The sequence below is a fragment of the Oncorhynchus clarkii genome, chromosome 16, assembly GCF_045791955.1.
Source record: "Oncorhynchus clarkii lewisi isolate Uvic-CL-2024 chromosome 16, UVic_Ocla_1.0, whole genome shotgun sequence".
Classification (NCBI taxonomy): domain Eukaryota; kingdom Metazoa; phylum Chordata; class Actinopteri; order Salmoniformes; family Salmonidae; genus Oncorhynchus; species Oncorhynchus clarkii.
This window is the reverse complement of record NC_092162.1, coordinates 18,875,568-18,895,905: the sequence shown is the minus strand read 5'-3', so window position 1 is coordinate 18,895,905 and position 20,338 is coordinate 18,875,568. Positions and strand designations below refer to the sequence as shown.

Genomic DNA, 20,338 nt, shown 5'->3' with positions numbered 1-20,338 from the left:
AGCATTCTCACATAGGTGTTAATTTTGTCCAGGTGGGAAAGGGCAGTGTGGAGTGTGATTAAGATTGCGTCATCTGTGGATCTGTTTAGAGCGTTATGCGAATTGGAGTGAGTCTAGGGTTTCCGGGATGATGGTGTTGTGAGCCATGATCAGCCTTTCAAAGCACTTCATGGCTACCGACGTGAGTGCTACGGGGTGGTAGTCATTTAGGCAGGTTACCTTTGCTTTCTTGGGCACAGGGACTATGGTGGTCTACTTGACACATGTCGGTTTTACAGACTCGGTCAGGGAGAGATTGAATCCTTGTGAATGTTGATCTGTTTAAAGGTCTTGCTCACATATGCTACGGAGAGCGGGATCACACATCCGTCCCGGAACAGCTAGTGCTCTCATGCATGCTTTAGTGTTGCTTGCATAAAAGGCATTTAGCCCGTCTGGTAGGCTCGTATCACTGGGCAACTCGCAGTTGGGTTTCCCTTTGTAGTCTGTAATGGTTTGCAAGCCCTGCCACATCCGACGAGCGTCAGAGCCGGTGTAGTAGGATTCAATCTTAGTCCTGTATTGATGCTTTTCCTGTTTGATAGTTTGTCTGCGGGCATTATAGGATTTCTTATAAACTTCCGGATTAATGTCCCGCTCCTTGAAAGCGGCAGCTCTAGCCTTTAACTCGGTGCGGATTTTGCCTGTAAACTATGGCTTCTGGTTGGGATATGTACGTACGGTCTCTGTGGGGACGACGTCGTCGATGCACTTATTGAATAAGCCGATGACTGAGTTGGTATACTCCTCAATGCCATTGGATAAATCTCAGAACTCATTCCAGTCTGTGCTTGCAAAAAAGTCCTGTAGCATCCGCGTCATCTGACCACTTCCGTATTGAGCGAGACACTGGTACTTCCTGCTTTAGGTTTTGCTTGTAAGCCGGAATCAGGAGGATAGAATTATGGCCAGATTTTCTAAATGGAGGGTGAGGGAGAGCTTTGTACGTGTCTGTGTGTGGAGTAAAGGTGGTCTAGAGTTGTTTTTTTCCCCTCTGATTACACATGTGACATGCTGGTAGAAATAGGGTAAAACAGATTTAGGGATGCCTGCATTAAAGTCCCCTGCCACTAGGGGTGTCCCTTCTGGATGAGCATTTTCTTGTTTGCTTATGGCCTTATACAGCTCGTTGAGTGCGGTCTTAGTGCCAGCGTCGGTTTATGCTGGTAAATTGCCTGCTACGAAATATATAGATCAACTCTCTTGATAGATAGTGTGGTCTATAGCTTATCATGAAGTACTTTACCTCAGGCGAGCAATACCTCGAGTCTACCTTAATGTTAGAAATCGTGCACCACACAAAATAGCACAATTGGTTAAGAGCCTGTAAAACGGCAGCCATCTCCCCCGGCGCCATTCTTGTAAAAAAAAAAAAACATGTCCTGTACATGAGGTGTACACTGTACAGTACATACATAAATGACAATTGGAGTTATTAGGGTTTAAATCACGTTGACAAGTGTTTAAGCAATTGCGGTTATCTGCGATCTAATGTCGGCAATGGAAGCGAGATGACCCGGTCGCAATGCTAAGCACATGTCAGTCACACACGAACATGATCCAACACACACGCACACTGCACTCTCGACCTCACTCTCTCATCTCCAGTGTCAGTGTCAGGCTGAAACTAGCAGTTGAGGAGATCAAATGGTACTAATCCTGCCCCCCTGTGATTGACTTACTGTCTTCCTCACAGAAGGAGAGGAAGACAAAGAGAGAGAGGTGGGGAGTTTTAGTTTAACGTGACAAAGCCTGATTTCAGCGACCCACTCCTTCACTCTTTCTCTCGGTCCCTTGTTCACCGAGCCCCCCTCTTAACCCTCCCCTGGCTCTCAAAGTCCACTTCAACTCTCTAATGCAAATAGCCCTTTGGTCCCCTTGTGTATATTTATGACCCACTTCCTCTAGTGTTTGAATATGCGCTTGAGAACAGAGGGCTGAATAACTGCCAGTCACAATGGATTAGGCCCTATCAATGAGCAGATAACCTCTCTGTGGAGAGCAAGCACATGGGAATGTTTGAGCCTCTGTCGGCTCTCACAGACGTGCCCACCCTGTCACTGTGTGTGGTGTTGGGCTAATGCAGTTTATTAGCCCTAGTTAATATACAACTTAAGCCAAGTCTAGTGGTTAAGCGCATTGGGCCAGTAATTTGAAAGGTCGCTGGTTCGAATCTCAAAGGTGGAAAAATCTGCCGGTGCCCTTGAGCAAGGCACTTCTTAACCCTAATTGCTCCTGTTAGTCGCTCCGGATAACCGTGTCTGCTAAATGACTAAAATGTAACTGAAGGATGTTTGCATACAAACATGGCATAGTAAAGCCATAGAGTTTTATCCATATGAGTAGGAGGAATCTTTAAAAACTACGGTGCTGCCCTAATCATTGTTGATGGGCTATCTTTGAGGATTTAGTACCTTTTTGTTTACTTTGGAGTGGACGTGTGTTTTGCTGTTTGCTAGTGTACAGTACAGATGAAGAATATGGCGCCAGTGCCATCACTCTGAGGGCATCTCCAGACTTAACCTTGGCAGCATTGCATTGGCATGCCCCGCCATGCCCGCTGGCACAGGCCTTGTGTGTCTGCAGCTGCACATCAGAGAGAGAGAGAGAGCGTGTAAGAGAAAGACACACTTACATAATTCATCCAGTTAACACATCCTTTATAAGGAGGGATCATCTCAATGTTTGATGCAGCCCTTTCACACTTGACACAGTTCTCATTTAAAGGCTGGTTTGATAAGACCTCAGTCTAATTCACAATGGTTCAGGATGATCATCGGAGTAGTGCAATCACACACATACATACACCAGTGGTGTAGCTGAAGGTAAGCGCATGTAAACACAGTTTAGCCCCCCCCCCCCCCCCCCCCCCCCCCCAAAAGTATCAAGTCAAATTCTATTTGTCACGTGCTTCATAAACAACAGGTATAGACTAGGCTTTTGGCTGTATACTGTATGTAGCATATATATAGCATATACCGGGGTATTTGGAAGTAGCAACAGGATGGTTTTTCCATGCCGTCAATACCGTTGAAACTATTTATGTTTTAAGGAAATGCCTGCCGTCAACTTGTGCAATACATTAGGAGATAAAGCAGATTGCGTTATTAATTTCACCTGTCACATTATTTTACATTGAGTTGAGCCAGTCGTGTGCTTGTTCGTAAAGGGAGCAGGTGAGTCCAGCTGTGAATTGACAGGGGTCGCATTTTATATTGAAAGTCAATAGTGTTTTTTTCCCCTCCAATATAGTGATCAGAGACGTGCGGCTATAGTTTTCCTTCACAGAAAATACATTTGTGCAAACAATTTGGCAGAAAATAGCTTCATTGTCATCAGACAACAACAGAAGTGCAACACTCTGGCTGGCAGCCACACAAGTAAATGAGCTTACAATGACAAAGCAAGGTCTTGTTGAAATGAATGATGCATGGTAAGCATATGGTAAGCATATTTCTAATGTTTATCATAGAAAGAATTTGACTAAACAAAACATTAGGAAATGTAGCTGAAGTTAATCTTGCATTTTATCAGAGAAAAGTAGGGTAGGCTACACCGAGAAGGGTACCAGAGAAAAGTAGCTACACATCAGTCAGAGCGCTGTCTATTGATTGAATGCCCTTCGTGAATTCTCGTTCTTGAATTCTCATCCAAGTAGAGAAGTGCAACTGAAGCACAAAATGTGTTTGACGCTGAGCAGAAATTACAATAAGAAGCATTTTGATCTGCGTTTACAAAAAAATATATATTTCTTATCCATTTTTTAAAAATTCCTGCGTGAAAAATGAAGAATTCTGCGTTAGAGCGACCCTTCGTTTAACTTGCTAGTTATCTAAGTAAGTAGCTGAATTAATAATGTCATGGGGAATCATATTGTGTTAGCTTTCTGCCGTGTTTGAGAAGTCAAAGCCCTGTGGATGAGTTATCTGTACAGCTGCCATTGCAGCTTGATTTCCCTGCATTTTTTCTTCTTTCGTTCTGAGCCGTCTGCTCATCCCTATCTTCTCGAGCAGAGCAGGCAGGCCCGTTGCCCTAGTGACTCCCAGACTCCACACAGACACACTGTATACACAGTACTGTTCTTTGTACAGACAAGCATGCGTCAAAACTTTGTTTATTTGCACAATGTCTCGTTCACATTCACTTGTAAATGTCCAAACTCACCATTCGGGCCTATATGTATAACTTTATGAGCTGGATTAACTGTATTCGCTTTAGTTTATTTTCATTTGTGCTCGTTAGCACATTTAGCTAGCAGCCTCCATGGAAATTCGATATTATGCATTCTCTTAATAGACACCAATGGGAATTTTAGATTTTGGTTTTGCCCCTTGTGGACTAAGCCGGTAATATCGTAAATTCCAGCGTGAAAGGACGGTACGAGGAATGAAAATCTGGATATCGCTCAACCCTAGTGTAGACTAACTGAAGTACTTACGGGCCCTTTCCAACAATGCAGAGAGAAAAACAATAGAAAGATAATAACACGGTTCAGATCATGATTCCCCCCGTCTACTTTCAGTAGGCTGGATGTGGGTCACTCCGCTCCATGGTTTGAGCCTTTGCGCCCCAAATGACGCCCTATTCCCTTTTTCGTGCCCTACTTTTGACCAGGGCCCATATGGCTCTGATTTACATTTAAGTAATTAAGCAGACGCTTTTATCCAGAGCAACTTACAGTAGCGAGTGCATACATTTTCGTACTGGTCCCCCATGGGGATCTAACCCACAACCCTGGCTTTGCAAGCGCCATGCTCTACCAACTGAGTCACACAGGACCAAAAAGTAGTGTACTATATAGGGAAAGGTGTCACTGCGAAGTGGATGTTAATAGCCCCTCTAGAGACTCATTCTGACTGAGTCTAAGTTGCACCAACACTGGACAGCATCATGTGTGAACGGCAAGAGTCTCTCCTCTCACACCCCTCCATGCCCTGGCATCTTCTTTTCTGGCTGCCCTTTGCCCCCCCTCTCTCAGCCTCTCCCTCTGGGGTGCTGTTGTCACCATGTTGTCCCCCACCATCAGCTCATGCCAAATGTCTCTAGGTTCCCCGGGCAGGTGCCAGCACACATGACTCCGGGCGTCAATCAGCAGCTATAAACAGCTATTGGATTTAGTTACTACACTGAACAAAAATTATAAACTCAACATGTAACAATTTCAAAGATTCAAGACGAGGCAGATTAACCCCTACCCTACTCTACCTGGGCACAATGTCATTATCAACTTCAATCACTGAGTGTGTATGGGTGCGTGTGTACAGTCGTGGCCAAAAGTTTTGAGAATGACACAAATATTCATTTTCACAACGTTTGCTGCTTCAGTGTCTTTAGATATTTTTGTCAGGTGTTACTATGGAATACTGAAGTATAATTACAAATGTTTCATAAGTGTCAAAGGCTTTTATTGACAATTACATGAAGTTGATGCAAAGAGTCAATATTTGCAGTGTTGACCCTTCTTTTTCAAGACCTCTGCAATCCGCCCTGGCATGCTGTCAATTAACTTCTGAGCCACATCCTGACTGATGGCAACCCATTCTTGCATAATCAATGCTTGGTGTTTGTCAGAATTTGTGGGTTTTTGTTTGTCCACCCGCCTCTTGAGGATTGACCACAAGTTCTCAATTGGATTAAGGTCTGGGGAGTTTCCTGGCCATGGACCCAAAATATCGATGTTTTGTTCCCCGAGCCACTTAGTTATCACTTATCACTTTTGCCTTATGGCAAGGGGCTCCATCTTGGAAGGATAGACTATTTCGTATAGACAGTTTCGATCATCCAAATGTGGTTCTAGAACAATTCAAAAGTTGTTCTTAAAACTAAAGGGTATCTCAGCTGCGGTAGACGAGGCTATCGTACCGTCAGATCCGATGAAGGTACATTTTAGTATGCCAAAGATACTGCATCTCTCTCTTTCTCTTTCCAGTGACCTCACCTTTACCATCTTATTTCCTAGCCTCTCCTCCTTGCCCGGTCCGGCCATACATGGTCAGTCTCCTCCGTTTGTCTTTTCACCACCAAGTGATTGGCTGATCGTGAAACCCTGTGCATTATTACAACCCGGTCAACAACGGGAAGTTATCTTGGGCCCCTGAGAAGGGGGCTGGGAACATGAAGGGGAACATAAGCAGGGTTAGAGTCTCCGAGACCCTTGGCTGATTCAAACCAGACCTGGTAGATAAGAAACAGCTCCCTCCACACACCCCCTCCCACTTCACTCACGTGTAAAGGCAACATAAATTATCCTCCTAATACGCAGCCTGCCGCGTTTGCCCCAGTTCGGGCCCTACACAAACACTGCCATTTCCTGCACGAGAGGAGCAATCCTGGGTCCAGGCAAGAATGGGGCCTCTCTTACTCGCCCCGTACACTTCTGCTTCTTCTGGGGCCCTTGTCCATCAAGGGGCCATCGTCCACCTAGTGATGCATGCGGGTTTGACTGTGTGTGTGACTTACGATGTGGCACTTGTGTAAAGATTGGCGGGTTATTGCGTACCAATGCAAATCATTATTCATCACCGCATGTAGGGTGAAGTAAATTAATGTAGGCTATAATAGTTTTTTTTTGTTTAAGCATTACTGAGAACCTGAAAGCTGTCCACTCAGTATATCTCTTCCCCAGCCCCCATTGCAATCTAATAGTGCCCGGACCAAAAGCGATAGGACCTAATTTCTCACTCTCCCAACCAATCGTATTAAAACGGGATTACGGGCTGCAGTTTTGATCTGATCTAAAACCGAATAATCTCCTTCCAATCTGTCTGGGAGTTTATAGGGCTGTGGTTGGTGGGTCCGGGAGTAGAAGGCAGGTCATCTGGGAGCTGGTAGGGCTGTGGTTGGTGGGTCTGGGACAGGGGGCCGTGGCGGTTGTGTAAATCTGGTATGTCGGGTTCCCATTAACCCAGTTAGAGCGGCGTGAGCCTCATGTTGACTGACGGGCCTCGCTCCTCCTCCTCCTCCTCATCACAGAGCACATGTGGCTGAGATGGACACCGCAGACAAGCAGAAGCTTTGTGGGGCGTTACCGGTGCTACCAGGCTGGGGGGGCACTCACTGGTAATCCTCCCACACTCAAACACGCAAAAACACAGTCGTACATAGTGAGGAAAGAAAGCTGAAGAGGAGGGTATACATATTTGCTGATAGAGCGAAAGAAGAGAATGTATATCTGAGATATTTGAGAGAGGAGAGAGATTGGCTGAAAAGAGAAGGACAGAAAAGGAAGAGAAGGCTTTCTGGCACAGACTGTGAATGGATGACGGGAGGTGAGAGAATGCCAGCCACAGCAGGGGCACAGGTAGACCGGGTCAGAGAGAAGGGGGAGAGGAGAGAAAAGGAGAGGTGGAATAGCTGGGTCTCAGTCCGAGAGCATCTGGTTGTCGTGGTGGTGGCACAGGGCTGCTAATTTCTCCTAAGTGGAGATTTTCGCTTTTCTCCCACACTGACCTGTCCATCTCCTCATTTGAATTCCATGCTGTCACCGTCACTTGTCCACTCAATCTTAACATTGTTGTCGTCTGTCGCCCACCAGGTGCCTTTAGAGAGTTCTTCAATGAGCTTAACACCTTGATAAACTAATTTCCTGAAAATGTCTCACCGCTCTTTGTGCTGGGCAACTTCAACCTCCCGATGTCTGCCTTCGATTATTTTTTTCCCCAACTCTTTCTTTCCTCTCCTTGCCTCTTTTGACCTCATCCCTTTCCCAGTCCCCTCCCACACACAAGGCAGGGAGCACACTTGACCTCATCTTTACTAGAGGCTGTTGGTCTACTAATCTCACGGCAACCTCCCTCCAGGTCTCTGATCACTATTGTGTTTCCTTTTCGGTCTCCCTCTCCTCCGACCCTAGCCCCTCCCAGATGGTCATGCTCCATCGCAATCTTCACTCTTTCTCTCCCACTACCCTCTCCTCTTCTATCCTATAATTTCTCCCGTCTTCTATATCCTTCTCCCTCCTGTCTCCTGATTCTGCCTCTTCGACCCTAATATCCTCCCTATCCATGTCCTATGACTTGCACTGTCCCCTTTCCTCCCACCCGGCTCGGCCCTCCCCTCCGTGGCTGAGTGACTCATTGCGGGCTTACGGAACAGGGCTGTGGGCAGCTGAGCAAAAATGGAGGAAAACTAAACTCATCTCCCCCCCCCTCTCTACCTTCTCTTCCTCAGTATCTGCTGCTAAAGCCACTTTCTATCACTCTAAATGTAGGAACCTTCGGAAACTCTTTTAAACCTTATCCTCTCCTTAATCCTCCCCCTCCTATCTCTGCAGATGACGTTGTCAACCAAAAGCTGACCACATCCGCTTGTCATTCACTCAACCTATTGAATCCCACTGGTCCCACTCGCACAGAACTACCCTACGCCTTGACCTCTTTCTCAACCTCCCCGCTCGACCCCATCTCATATCCCGATATAGGTCATTTCATATAACGATACCTATCACGATACTGCACATTTTCTGTAAATTCAATGAATAAATAGTTTATATAAAATGACCACATGTAAAGGCCTATAAAATCGAATAAGTTTAATAGAAAACACTTCAACTATAGTTGCAAACAAAATAAATACAGGCCTAAAATATATATTTTTTTGGGGGGGGCTTGCCTGGTTTTGCATGTTATTTTGGCATTAATACGTGTCACATATCAATTTGCATTTGGTACCTTGGGTCGAGTGTTAGCCCCAACTCACGAAACCCCCTTTTCTCGACCGTGTAAATTGGGGCCATGTCTTTGCAGATGTAAGTTGTAACGGCAGCTGTTGTCTCCTTCCATCTTCGTGATTCTGTGCCATATGGTGGTGCCTCTTGCAACGTCTGTGTCGGTGGTTTGTTTTGAGCACTGTACTTTTCTGGGTCTCATCCGTAGACTCTCTCTCCGTACTGTTTCACATGATTTTTGCATAGGTGGTGAAAGAGGTTAGTGGTGTTTGAGCCTGTTGTCGGGACCGGCCTCCATGTCAGACTTTTCATACCCAAACCACATCCATGCGACCGAAGTTGCCCCTCTTTTAGGTACGAGCTCCGTGTCTCCATGCTCTGTGTCACGTTCACTCTCTTCCATGTTTGTTTTGTGTTGCAAATTTCCTTACACACGGCAGGCTGCTCCTACCAGGTGACGTGGAGAGGATCTTTGTCCGCACCACTTACTCTCACTACAAGTATCCCCCAAGGCTTGGTTCTAGGCCCTCTCCTCTTGTCTCTATACACCAAGTCACTCAGCTCCGTCATATCCTCACATGATCTCTCCTATGATTGCTATGCGGATGACACTCAACTACTTATTTTCTTCCCCCCTTCTGACACTCAGGTTGCGTCACGCATCTCTGTGTGCCCGGCAGATATCTCAGCTTGGATGTCGGCCCACCACCTCATGTTCAACCTCGACAAGACTGAGCTGCTTTTCCTCCCGGGTAAGGCTTGCCCTCTCCAGGACCTCTCCATCACGGTTGACAACTCCACGGTGTCCCCTTCCCAGAGTGCAAAGAACTTTGGCGTGACCCTGGACAACACCCTGTCGTTCTTTGCAAACATCAAAGCAGTGACTCGCTCCTGCAGGGTCATGCTCTACAACATCCTTAGAGTACAACCTTACCTTACACAGGAAGTGGCACAGGTCCTAATCCAGGCACTTGTCATCTCCCGACTGGACTACTACAACTCGCTGTTGGCTGCGCTTCCCATTCTGTGCCATCAAACCCCTGCAACTTATCCAGAATGCTGCAGCCCGCCTGGTGTTCAACCTTCCCATGTCACCCCGGTCCTCTGCACACTCCACTGGCTTCCAGTCGAAGCTCGCATCCACTACAAGACCATGGTACTTGCCAAGGACCAGCGTAAGGAACTGCCCCTCCCTACCTTCAGGCTCTACTCAAACCCTTCACCACAACAGTATTCCGTACTGCCACCTCTGGTCTCTTGGCCCTCCCACCCCTAGCTCCCGCTCAGCTCAGTCCAAGCTCTTCTCTGTCCTGGCACCCCAATGGAGGAAACCGCTTCCCCCTGAAGCAAGGACAGCAGAGTTCCTGCCCATATTCCCCAAAACACCTGAGTATCTTACATGGCTCGTCTGTCCGTCCATGCCTTCGTCCGTCCGTCCATGTGCGTGTGTGTTGAGATGATATTGATCTATTAGTTGTTTTGGGAACTGGTGTCAAGTTGTGCTGTTGAATGGCAGGATTTCCCTGTGAGGTAGGAAATGGATGCATCCCCCCCCCAGCAGTTAGTAGAACACTGACAATGCATACTGCTGTGTTTGTTTGTGTCTTCCCTGCTTGCCCACATTTCTGACAAATCTTTTGTCATCCATTTTAGGCCCCTCTGTGATTCTCATACAGTACTTGACTGCACATCAACGGTCTCTAAACGTGAAGCATGTCTTGTCTCTTGAGACCTATGATACTTTAACAAAAAACTTTATGCCCCTTGGCTTATAGACGAGACACTTTCCATCCCTCAACCACGTTGTCAGTTCATTATTTTGGTCGGACTTCAAAGCATCCCTAATATGTCTGTCTGTGTCTGCCAGCCTGTGGCGTAGTCTGGTGGTCTGGACTAGAGTAGTGTCTGGAGACTGAACAGAGAGACAAATGGGGGGTGTGTGTGTGTGTCGGGGGTCTAATCTAATAGGAAACACAGAAGCCTGTGACTGGTCGTAAAGGACAGTACACTGGAAGACCCCGTGAATTCCCCCTCACCCCACCCGATGACTGCTAGCCCCGCCAGCCTGTTGGCTAATGTAGTTACAATTCCCCCCTAATAATGCTGAAATCTCATTAATATGCTTCACAGCTGGGCCCAATCACCCATGGGGATGACGTTAATCAAATCTCCCAGCCTATAACCCAGACCTGAACCGTACACAGCCCAGGAATAGGCCAACGAATGAGGCCTGCTTTGAGCCACTCAGGCTTAACTTTACAAGATGGCCATTAGAGTTTTCTGTATGGTTGTCTTTATACAGTCTGGGTGCCAGTCTGCTTCTCCTCTAGCCAATAACAGAGGATTTAAACTGACAGGTTATCAGGCTAGTTTTAATGCATTGTCAGAACTTTTGATATAGCCTATTTTTTTGTGTGATTTATTAGATGTGATCTGCCTCTTGAATAATTTCTTTGTCCTGTTGTTCGGCCTAATCTACAGTGTAACTGAGTACTAAAAATATGTCTAATGTGAGCACAACGGTTGAAGTGTACTTGTGAATCGAAGGAGCGGCATTGTGAACGCTCAACACTCGCGCTAATGAAATGGCCGGTGCTTTGGGTGCTGCTGCCGTGTAAGCACATTAAGTTAACCCATTAACATGTTTTGGCTGTCGACAAATGCAACACACACTGTTTTTGTACGTTTGTCTGGGAATGTGAACATCAAAGGGCATTCTGAGAAACCAGAGAGAGAGATGATGCGATTAATGCTTTTTTGAGGTAGGTTCGGTTTTTAAAAAAAGTAAAAGCTTCTCAATTTTATTACTTTTTTTTTTTTTTTACAATAAATGCATTATGTGGGTTGAATGCTGTAATACAGAATAACACAGAATAAAACAATTGGGTTAACTGCCCATTAGCACTTAGGCTCATTTATTAACATACTTTACTTAAACAAAATATTTTGGTTGTCTATATTAGATGTTTTTTTAGTTTGATGACTTTATTATTTCATTAATAAAACCCCAAAGATGGTAGAGAGCCCATTATCGCTTATTGATAAACCAACATTTTCACATTAATGAAGTATTTCAGGTGTGTGTGTGTATTTTTTTAAAACTTTCATTTCATTCCAAGTCATCATCTCATCTCTGTTCATGCAGTAGCAGCCAGCTAGCCATCTATTACTGTGCGTCCCAAAGAGTTATCCCATTTAGGCTAGTAGTCTAGCTCAGGGTCCCCCCCCCCCCAGCACTACACAGCTGATTCAAATAACCAACTCATCATCAAGCTTTGATTATTTGAATCAGCTGTGTAGTGCTAAGGCCAGAACCAAAACGTGCCCCCAGGGGGGTCCCCGCGGCCGAGTTTGGGAAACCGCTGGTCTAGCTGGCTTGCTGCCTACAGTCTGACAATCACTACTTCTGTAGTTCTTCAAAATCCATAAGGCATACTTTTAATACTGCTGAATAACAACTATCAATTAGATGCATTGTCGGGTAGAGATACCTAAGCATCTGCTTTCTATCCCTCTCGTTTGCGTCGCGTCCTGTGTGAATTTCTGTCCCTCTCTCCCTCTCCGTGTCTGTCTGCCGGCCCTACAGGCTTGCCCGTGCAAGAACCAATGAGAACAGGCAGCTGTTATTTAAAGAAGCGAAAATAAACTGAAATTTGGGCTAGTCGCTCCGCACTAATCACGGTCATACTGATCACAGAGACTAGGAGGTTCACTGAGGTCGAGATGATTCAGATAGAACGTCTCGGCTATATCCAGCTCTATCTAGACGATGTCTCTAGAGATGGTGTATTAACATGGTCTTTACTCCCCTGAGTACAGCTCTATCATATTTAGATGGTTCATCAACCCCCTGCCACTCCAATGAAGTACTGCATTTACAGGACTAGGGACAGCCTAGCTGGCCTTTATACAGTATCGCTAAGCTAGCCTCACTGTATTTACAGGACTAGGGACAGCCTAGCTGGCCTTTATACAGTATCGCTACGCTAGCCTCACTGTATTTACAGGACTAGGGACAGCCTAGCTGGCCTTTATACAGTATCGCTAAGCTAGCCTCTCTGTCATGGTGTCTACAGAGGCGAGCTAGCCTTATCAGTGCTAGGGAACAACAGGCAGGCCTGTGGCTTTAGCACTGCCCAGAGGTGCTCTATATCTGCTGTGGTAGAGCTGGTGTGGCCCAGCAGCCGTAGCAGCAGCCCTGTGGGCTCTGTCTTCTGAGTCAGCCCCTCCATCCCACAGGGCCGCCATTGTTCTGTTCAATGCCCCAGCTCTGCTCTGCGCTCCAGAACTGGGCCATTGTGTTTAATTACAGTAACCAGTCCCCTCGCAGACTCTTGTCCTGTGTCCCAGATTTTGTCCATTTTTTTTCCCTTCATGTGTGCTCTCATTAGGACAGTTAGTGTGTGTGCCTGTGTAGGTGTGTGTGGCAGTGGGGCTCGGTGGATCACTGAAGGGCTGTTGCCCTTGTGCGCATATGTACTGTACGTGTGTTTGTTTGTATGCGTAGTTGCATACGTCTGATGAAGGCAGTTTTAGTAGGGGTGAATAGGTTTGTGGACCTGGTAATAATGTAGGGTGTAATAGGAAGGGAAAGGGTGAATGGGTATTTGCTAATGCGAGAAAATGTGGTGCGTTACGTAAAGAGGTGCTCTACTTGGGTTTCATTTGTTTGACATGAGAGTAATGACTGCCAGCCAGGGCCAATGGGATCAGCAAAGACTGAACGCAGATGACAGCAAAAATAGGCGATGAGCGCCTCCCTCTGTCCTCAACCCTTCATCCCTCCCTCTGTCCTCAACCCTTCATCCCTCCCTCTGTCCTCAACCCTTCATCCCTCCCTCTGTCCTCAACCCTTCATCCCTCCCTCTGTCTTCAACCCTTCACCCCTCCCTCTGTCCTCAACCCTTCACCCCTCCCTCTGTCCTCAATCCTTCACCCCTCCCTCTGTCCTCAACCCTTCACCCCTCCCTCTGTCCTCAACCCTTCACCCCTCCCTCTGTCCTCAACCCTTCATCCCTCCCTCTGTCCTCAACCCTTCATCCCTCCCTCTGTCCTCAACCCTTCAACCCTCCCTCTGTCCTCAAACCTTCATCCCTCCCTCTGTCCTCAACCCTTCATCCCTCCCTCTGTCCTCAACCCTTCATCCCTCCCTCTGTCTTCAACCCTTCACCCCTCCCTCTGTCCTCAACCCTTCACCCCTCCCTCTGTCCTCAACCCTTCACCCCTCCCTCTGTCCTCAACCCTTCATCCCTCCCTCTGTCCTCAACCCTTCATCCCTTCCTCTGTCCTCAACCCTTCATCCCTCCCTCTGTCCTCAACCCTTCATCCCTCCCTCTGTCTTCAACCCTTCACCCCTCCCTCTGTCCTCAACCCTTCACCCCTCCCTCTGTCCTCAACCCTTCACCCCTCCGTCTGTCCTCAACCCTTCATCCCTCCCTCTGTCCTCAACCCTTCATCTCTCCCTCTGTCCTCAACCCTTCAACCCTCCCTCTGTCCTCAAACCTTCATCCCTCCCTCTGTCCTCAACCCTTCACCCCTCCCTCTGTCCTCAACCCTTCACCCCTCCCTCTGTCCTCAACCCTTCATCCCTCCCTCTGTCCTCAACCCGTCATCCCTCCCTCTGTCCTCAAACCTTCATCTCTCCCCAAATGAATAAGAGGGTGCTCTGAGTGCATCTCTCTTTAACTTCTTCTCGTGTCCCCCCTGTCCGTCTGTCGTCAGTTGAAGCGAATAGCGGACCCTATTTAATTAGTGCAGTGCTGAGTGTATTTGTACTTTTTCCTCTAAGCTTGTCCTCTGGGTACATTAAATACATACATAAGGTTAATACTGTTTTTCCTTTGGGTGAGTTTACACACACGTCTAGTGCTTCATGCTGTATCAGAGCGGTAGGTATACATAACATTGCGTTTTTCCTGCTCTGCCCCTCTACCAGTCGTTCTCTCTCTCCGTCTCGCTCCCTCTCTTTCAGGGCCAAGGTGGAGAGCCATGTGAGCTGCAGTGAGTAAGACTGCCGTAAACAGTCACTGTGCCTCCAGTCTTGCGCAGGCCTTGTTACTATCGGAGGGCTTATATTTAGCTATACTTTATATTGAACTTTTGAACTTCATGCTGACTGGCTTTTGGCCATACAGGTGCTTCTCTATTAGGTGCATTGTGAGAGACAGGAGTGAGATAGTTAGCCTATATTTCATTACGCCGGTATTCCTTAGGCTTTGAACCCGTGTCATTTTCCATGGAATTTTCCATGGCTGATGAATGACAATGAAGATGCCTTTTTAAAATAACGAGTGCAATGGGGGCACATATATGTACAGAAGTGGAGTCCCCTAGAGAGCAGTTACGAGATCACCTTTTAATTTCCTCTAGAAAATGATTTTAAAGGCACAGGCTTTGAAGTGCTGACCCGAGGCTAGTTTGTGTTTACACATAGGCAAGAGATAAAAATAAATAAATAAAGTTTTCCTAAGAGGAGGAGGTTTTTAAAGGTCATTCTCCATATGCCGGTGGTGCGGTTAGTGCCCGTTGAGTGTGTGTGTGTTCTGTGTGTGTGGTTTTGTCTTGGACTGGGTAAGAACCCGGCATGGCGTTCTGTCTCTGTTCCTGGAGAGCTACCCTCCTGTAGGTTTTAACTCCAACCCTGTTCCTGGAGAGCTACCCTCCTGTAGGTTTTAACTCCAACCCTGTTCCTGGAGAGCTACCCTCCTGTAGGTTTTAACTCCAACCCTGTTCCTGGAGAGCTACCCTCCTGTAGGTTTTAACTCCAACCCTGTTCCTGGAGAGCTACCCTCCTGTAGGTTTTAACTCCAACCCTGTTCCTGGAGAGCTACCCTCCTGTAGGTTTTAACCCCAACTCCAGTTTAACGCCAACTCCAATAACTAACCTGATTCTTCTTACCAAACAGATCATTATTAGAATCAGGTGTGCTAGATTAGGGTTACAGCTAAAACCTACAGAACAGTATCTCTCCGGGAACAGAGTTGGTGAGCCCTGCTCTAGGGAGTAGGGCCACACAAGGGAGCTTGTGGCATTTAGCAGAAACCCACAGAACGGATCTCATAATAACTGTGGGACACAGCTGGTATGATGAGGGAGGTATGGGTACAACAGGGTTGACTAATGAGACCACCCTAGGTTGTACAGGAGCCTGCTAGCCACATGGGCTAAATAAGCTTCAATTTGTCCCCTAATGCTAAAGCACTAAGAAGCCAAAGTAATAGAGGAACGGTATTCGCACATGTTACAATATGCTGCTGGTCTGTTGAAAACAGTGGACCACTTTTAAAGACATCCAGCCACTCTGTCATTCGTGCTCCCGAGTGGCGCAGCAATCTAAGGCACTGCATCTCAGTGCTAGGGGTGTCACTACAGACACCATAGGGCGGCGCCAATTGGCCCAGCATCGTCCGGGTCTGGCCGGTGTAGGTCATCATTGTAAGTAAGAATCTGTTCTTAACTCACGTGCCTAGTTAAAGGTAAAAAAATATATATATTATAATAATAATTCTTCCTGTTTTGAGTGAGAGACAGGAGTGAGATTGTCTTTTATATCCTGGGTCTGATTAGTGTTGCAGCTGGTCCCTTCAATATGAGCTTCATTGGTGTTGTCTTTACAGTTAACTGCGTTACTGCTATCAGGATATCTGAACCTTGTGGATATACTGTATGTTTGCCTCGTGAAAAGGGAGATATCAGGATCATTTGGGGTTGGTTTTAACATTTATTTTGTGTTTTTCCAGCGGTGAGCGTGAGCATATTGGTGTGCATCGGCCTGGTGTATTTGGGTTGTCTGAATGTACTCTTCCCAAGAGTTTTTCAGGACCATGCAAACTGCAGAAACATGAACAGACACATTACAAAGAGAGCGCGAGCTGTGAGTGAAGAGGGGGAGATTATGTGGATGATGGACATGTGTGTTTGCGTCGGTGAGCGAGACCGTGGTGTTTCCATCCAGAACGGCTGTCTGCTGCGTCACGTGGAGTCTGTTCCCAGCTGTACTGCAAGCCTGGTGAACCCGTGAGGCTTGTGTTAAATATAGTTTGTTTATTTACACACGAGTGCCGCCCGGGCCTCTGGGCAGCTCCGAGAACGAGACGTCACAATTTCTCAATCTGTTTGTGTGTGTGCTACAGTGTATGACTGGTGTGTGTGTGTGTGTGTGTGTGTGTGTGTGTGCTAGCTACAATGTATGACTGGTGTGTGTGATTACAGAGGTTTTGTGAAACACACAGAGGATATTAAGGGCATAGTCCACCGTGCCTGTTACTTCAACCCAACAACAGCATTTCTCTACCCCCCCCCCACCCTCCCAGAGGCCTGCCGTATACTAGTTGAATAAAACAAAAAATAACTTCATTCGACAGCCCGTATGCCTTGGCCTTGGATGAACAGCTGAGTGCAGCTGCTCACCTGATCCCTTTATAGCCTGTCTAGCTCAAGAATAATCATCTTAGGTCTCATATCAAGGGCTCCCGACTAATTATCTTCGTTAATTCGCCCGTCTTTAGCGTCTTAAGGCCTGTTTGTTTTGTGACTCTGAGAGAGAGAGAGGGGGGGGGGGGGGGGGGGGGGGGAGAATTAGAGGAAGAGAAAGGATGACTGTGGACAGCCTTGGGGTGTCTGGTTCTCAATGTCCAACTTGACCTTAGCTTTTGTCACCCTTTCTCTCTGTGAAAACATGACGATACCGCTCAATTTCATTAGACCTACACACCCTTGGTGACCATATACACCAGGACTCGTATATCTTATACAACGGCGTGTAATGGACGCTAGTCCAGCAGACCATTATTCCTCGCTAGAAGCACCATTCATTCACACACAGCCTAGAGAGAATACTGTTATCTGTCGAGTTCCTTCCCTGATGGGTGAGCCAGTTCCTCTATACAGCCATTCAGGACATCCTTATGTGATCTCCGCTGCTTACATTGTCTCGATTGATATGTGGAACCCCCCAAGGTTACCGGTAAACAAGGATGGCCTGCTTTTCTCTTCGGCTCAAGCCTTGCTTTGATTCACCGTGTAGGCCTGTTTCTTGCCAAGAGCTCAGAGAGAGACTCTCTCAACAATACCAAGTCTTTCTTGTCCGGGATACGATAGTGGCCTATAAAAGATATTGTCCTTGTCGTTTCTGTCGCTGAATGTGTTGTTAGGAAGTGTGTGTGTGTGTGTTAAGTAGTATGTACTAAGCATCTCCCCCCCCTTATCTCTCCCACAGCTATAGAGACGCAGAGTACAAGCTCAGAGGAGATAGTGCCGAGCCCGCCGTCGCCCCCTCCTCCCCCGCGGGTCTACAAGCCCTGCTTTGTGTGCCAAGACAAGTCCTCAGGATACCACTATGGAGTCAGCGCCTGTGAAGGCTGCAAGGTGAGACACACCACCTAACCTTATATCCATACACGATATTCTATACTATATTCTATTCTATATTTCATTCTATTCTATGCTATATTCCATTCTATATCTCATTCTATTCTATGCTATATTTCTTTCTATTTGATCCAAGGTTCAAATTGTACATTGATTCTGGGGGATGTTCTGTAAATGGTGGGCTGGCCCAATGTTCTGAATGCATATAGGGGTGCCCATGTGGATATTTCTAACACATATCCTGCTTGTCCTGGTTTGGAATGCGAGTAACCAGTCCCAGGGGCCATCACCCTAAGGCACCCCTGAACATTTGAACGCATGCTATGTCTAGTATTTCCAATGAACTTTATCCAATGTTCCAATTGGGGGGTGGCCTAAAAATAGTGGACTGGACCATCGCTTATGTCATTGCTTTCTAACCTCCTATATCTAGGGAATATACCTAATCAGTTGCTCAACCCGAAATGTGTCTTCTCTAAGGTACGTGGAACTGCAGGGCGCCAAATTCAAAATAACAGAAATCTCATAATTAAAATTCCTCAAACACACATGTATTTTACACCATTTTAAAGATACACTTGTTGTAAATCAAGCCACAGTGTCCAATTTTCAAAAAGGCTTTACGACGAAAGCAAACCAAACGATTGTTAGGTCAGAGCCAAGTCACAGAAAAACACAGCAATTTTTTTCAGCCAAAGACAGGAGTCACAAAAAGCAGAAATATAGATCAAATGAATCACTAACTTTTGATGATCTTCATCAGATGACACTCATAGGACGTCATGTTACACAATACATGTATGTTTTGTTCGGTAAAGTTCATATTTATATCCAAAAATCTGAGTTTACATTGGCGAGTTATGTTCAGTAGTTCCAAAACATTGTGATTTTGCAGAGAGCCACATCAATTTACAGGAATACTCATAATAAACATTGCTAAAAAGATACAATTGTTATGCATGGAATTTTATATCCACTCCTTAATGCAACCACGGTGTCAGATTTCAAAAAAACTTTACGGAAAAAGCATACCATGCAATAATCTGAGTACGGCGCTCAGAGACCAAAACAACCCAAACAGATATCCGCCATGTTGTGTAGTCAACAGAAGTCAGAAATAGCATCATAAATATTCACTTAATTTTGATCTTCATCAGAATGCACTCCCAGGAATGTTCCACAATAAATGTTTGTTTTGTTCGATAATGTCCATCATTTATGTCCAAATACCTCCTTTTTGATTGCACGTTCGGTACACAATCCAAACTCATGACGCACGATCACTAGGAGCAGACAAAGTCAAAAAGTTCCGTTACAGTCTGTAGAAACATGTCAAACAATGTATAGAATCAATCTTTAGGATGTTTTTAACATAAATCTTCAACAATGTTCCAACCGGAGAATTCCTTTGTCTTCAGAATTGCAATGGAACAGAGCTAACTATCACGTGAACGCTCAAGATTGAGCTCGTGGCTCTCTGGCAGACCTCTGACTCATTCCCCTCTCATTCGCCCCCACTTCACAGTAGAAGCATCAAACAAGGTCCTAAAGACTGTTGACATATAGTGGAAGCTTTAGGAAGTGCATTATGACCCCATAGACACTGTATATTCGATAGGCCAAGTTGAAAAACTACAAACCTCAGATTTCCCACTTCCTGGTTGGATTTTTTTCTCAGGTTTTTACCTGCCATATGAGTTCTGTTATACTCGCAGACATCATTCAAACAGTTTTAGAAACTTCAGTGTTTTCTATCCAAATCTACTAATTATATGCATATTCTAGCTTTTATGGCGGAGTAGCGGAGAGTTTCATTTGGTCATGCTTTTCATCCAAAATTCCCAATGCTGCCCCCTACCCTAGAGAAGTTAACCCAACCCCTCTGAATCAGAGAGGTGAGAGGGGCTGCCTTAATCGACATCTATGTCATCAGCGCCCGGGGAGCAGTTGTTGTGGGGGCCAACTGCCTTGCTTAAGGGCACAGCGACAGATTTTTCACCTAGTCGAAGTGGGGTTTCAAACCAGCGACCTTTCGGTTACTGGCCCGACAGTCTTAACCACTAGGCTACCTGCCGCCCTATACTCTATCTATATATGATGGGACTGCCAGATGTGGGCTATGCTTCAATAATATTGTGCTATACAGTTCTCCATAAACTATATGGAAAAATATCTTCTGTTAGTGGCTTTAGTTGGATCTGCTGTGTCGTTCGAACTCCAAATGAAGTCATTATCGAAAGCGGGTGCTCCGGCCGGGTGCAGAG

General features: G+C 46.2%; 1 protein-coding gene across 9 annotated transcripts in view; it reads left to right on the top strand.

The window, feature by feature from the left end:
* Positions 1–20,338, top strand: part of LOC139368116 (retinoic acid receptor, alpha a) — a 216,458-nt gene that overhangs the window by 180,040 nt on the left and 16,080 nt on the right. For all 9 annotated transcript variants that reach the window (XR_011626926.1, XR_011626924.1, XR_011626925.1 and 6 more), the window contains one exon: positions 17,923–18,071. Coding sequence is in view for 5 of the 9 variants with exons in the window: in XM_071106694.1 (XP_070962795.1) it covers positions 17,923–18,071 (149 nt within the window). In the remaining 4 variants the exon portion in view is untranslated. The remainder of the gene's footprint in view (positions 1–17,922; positions 18,072–20,338) is intronic.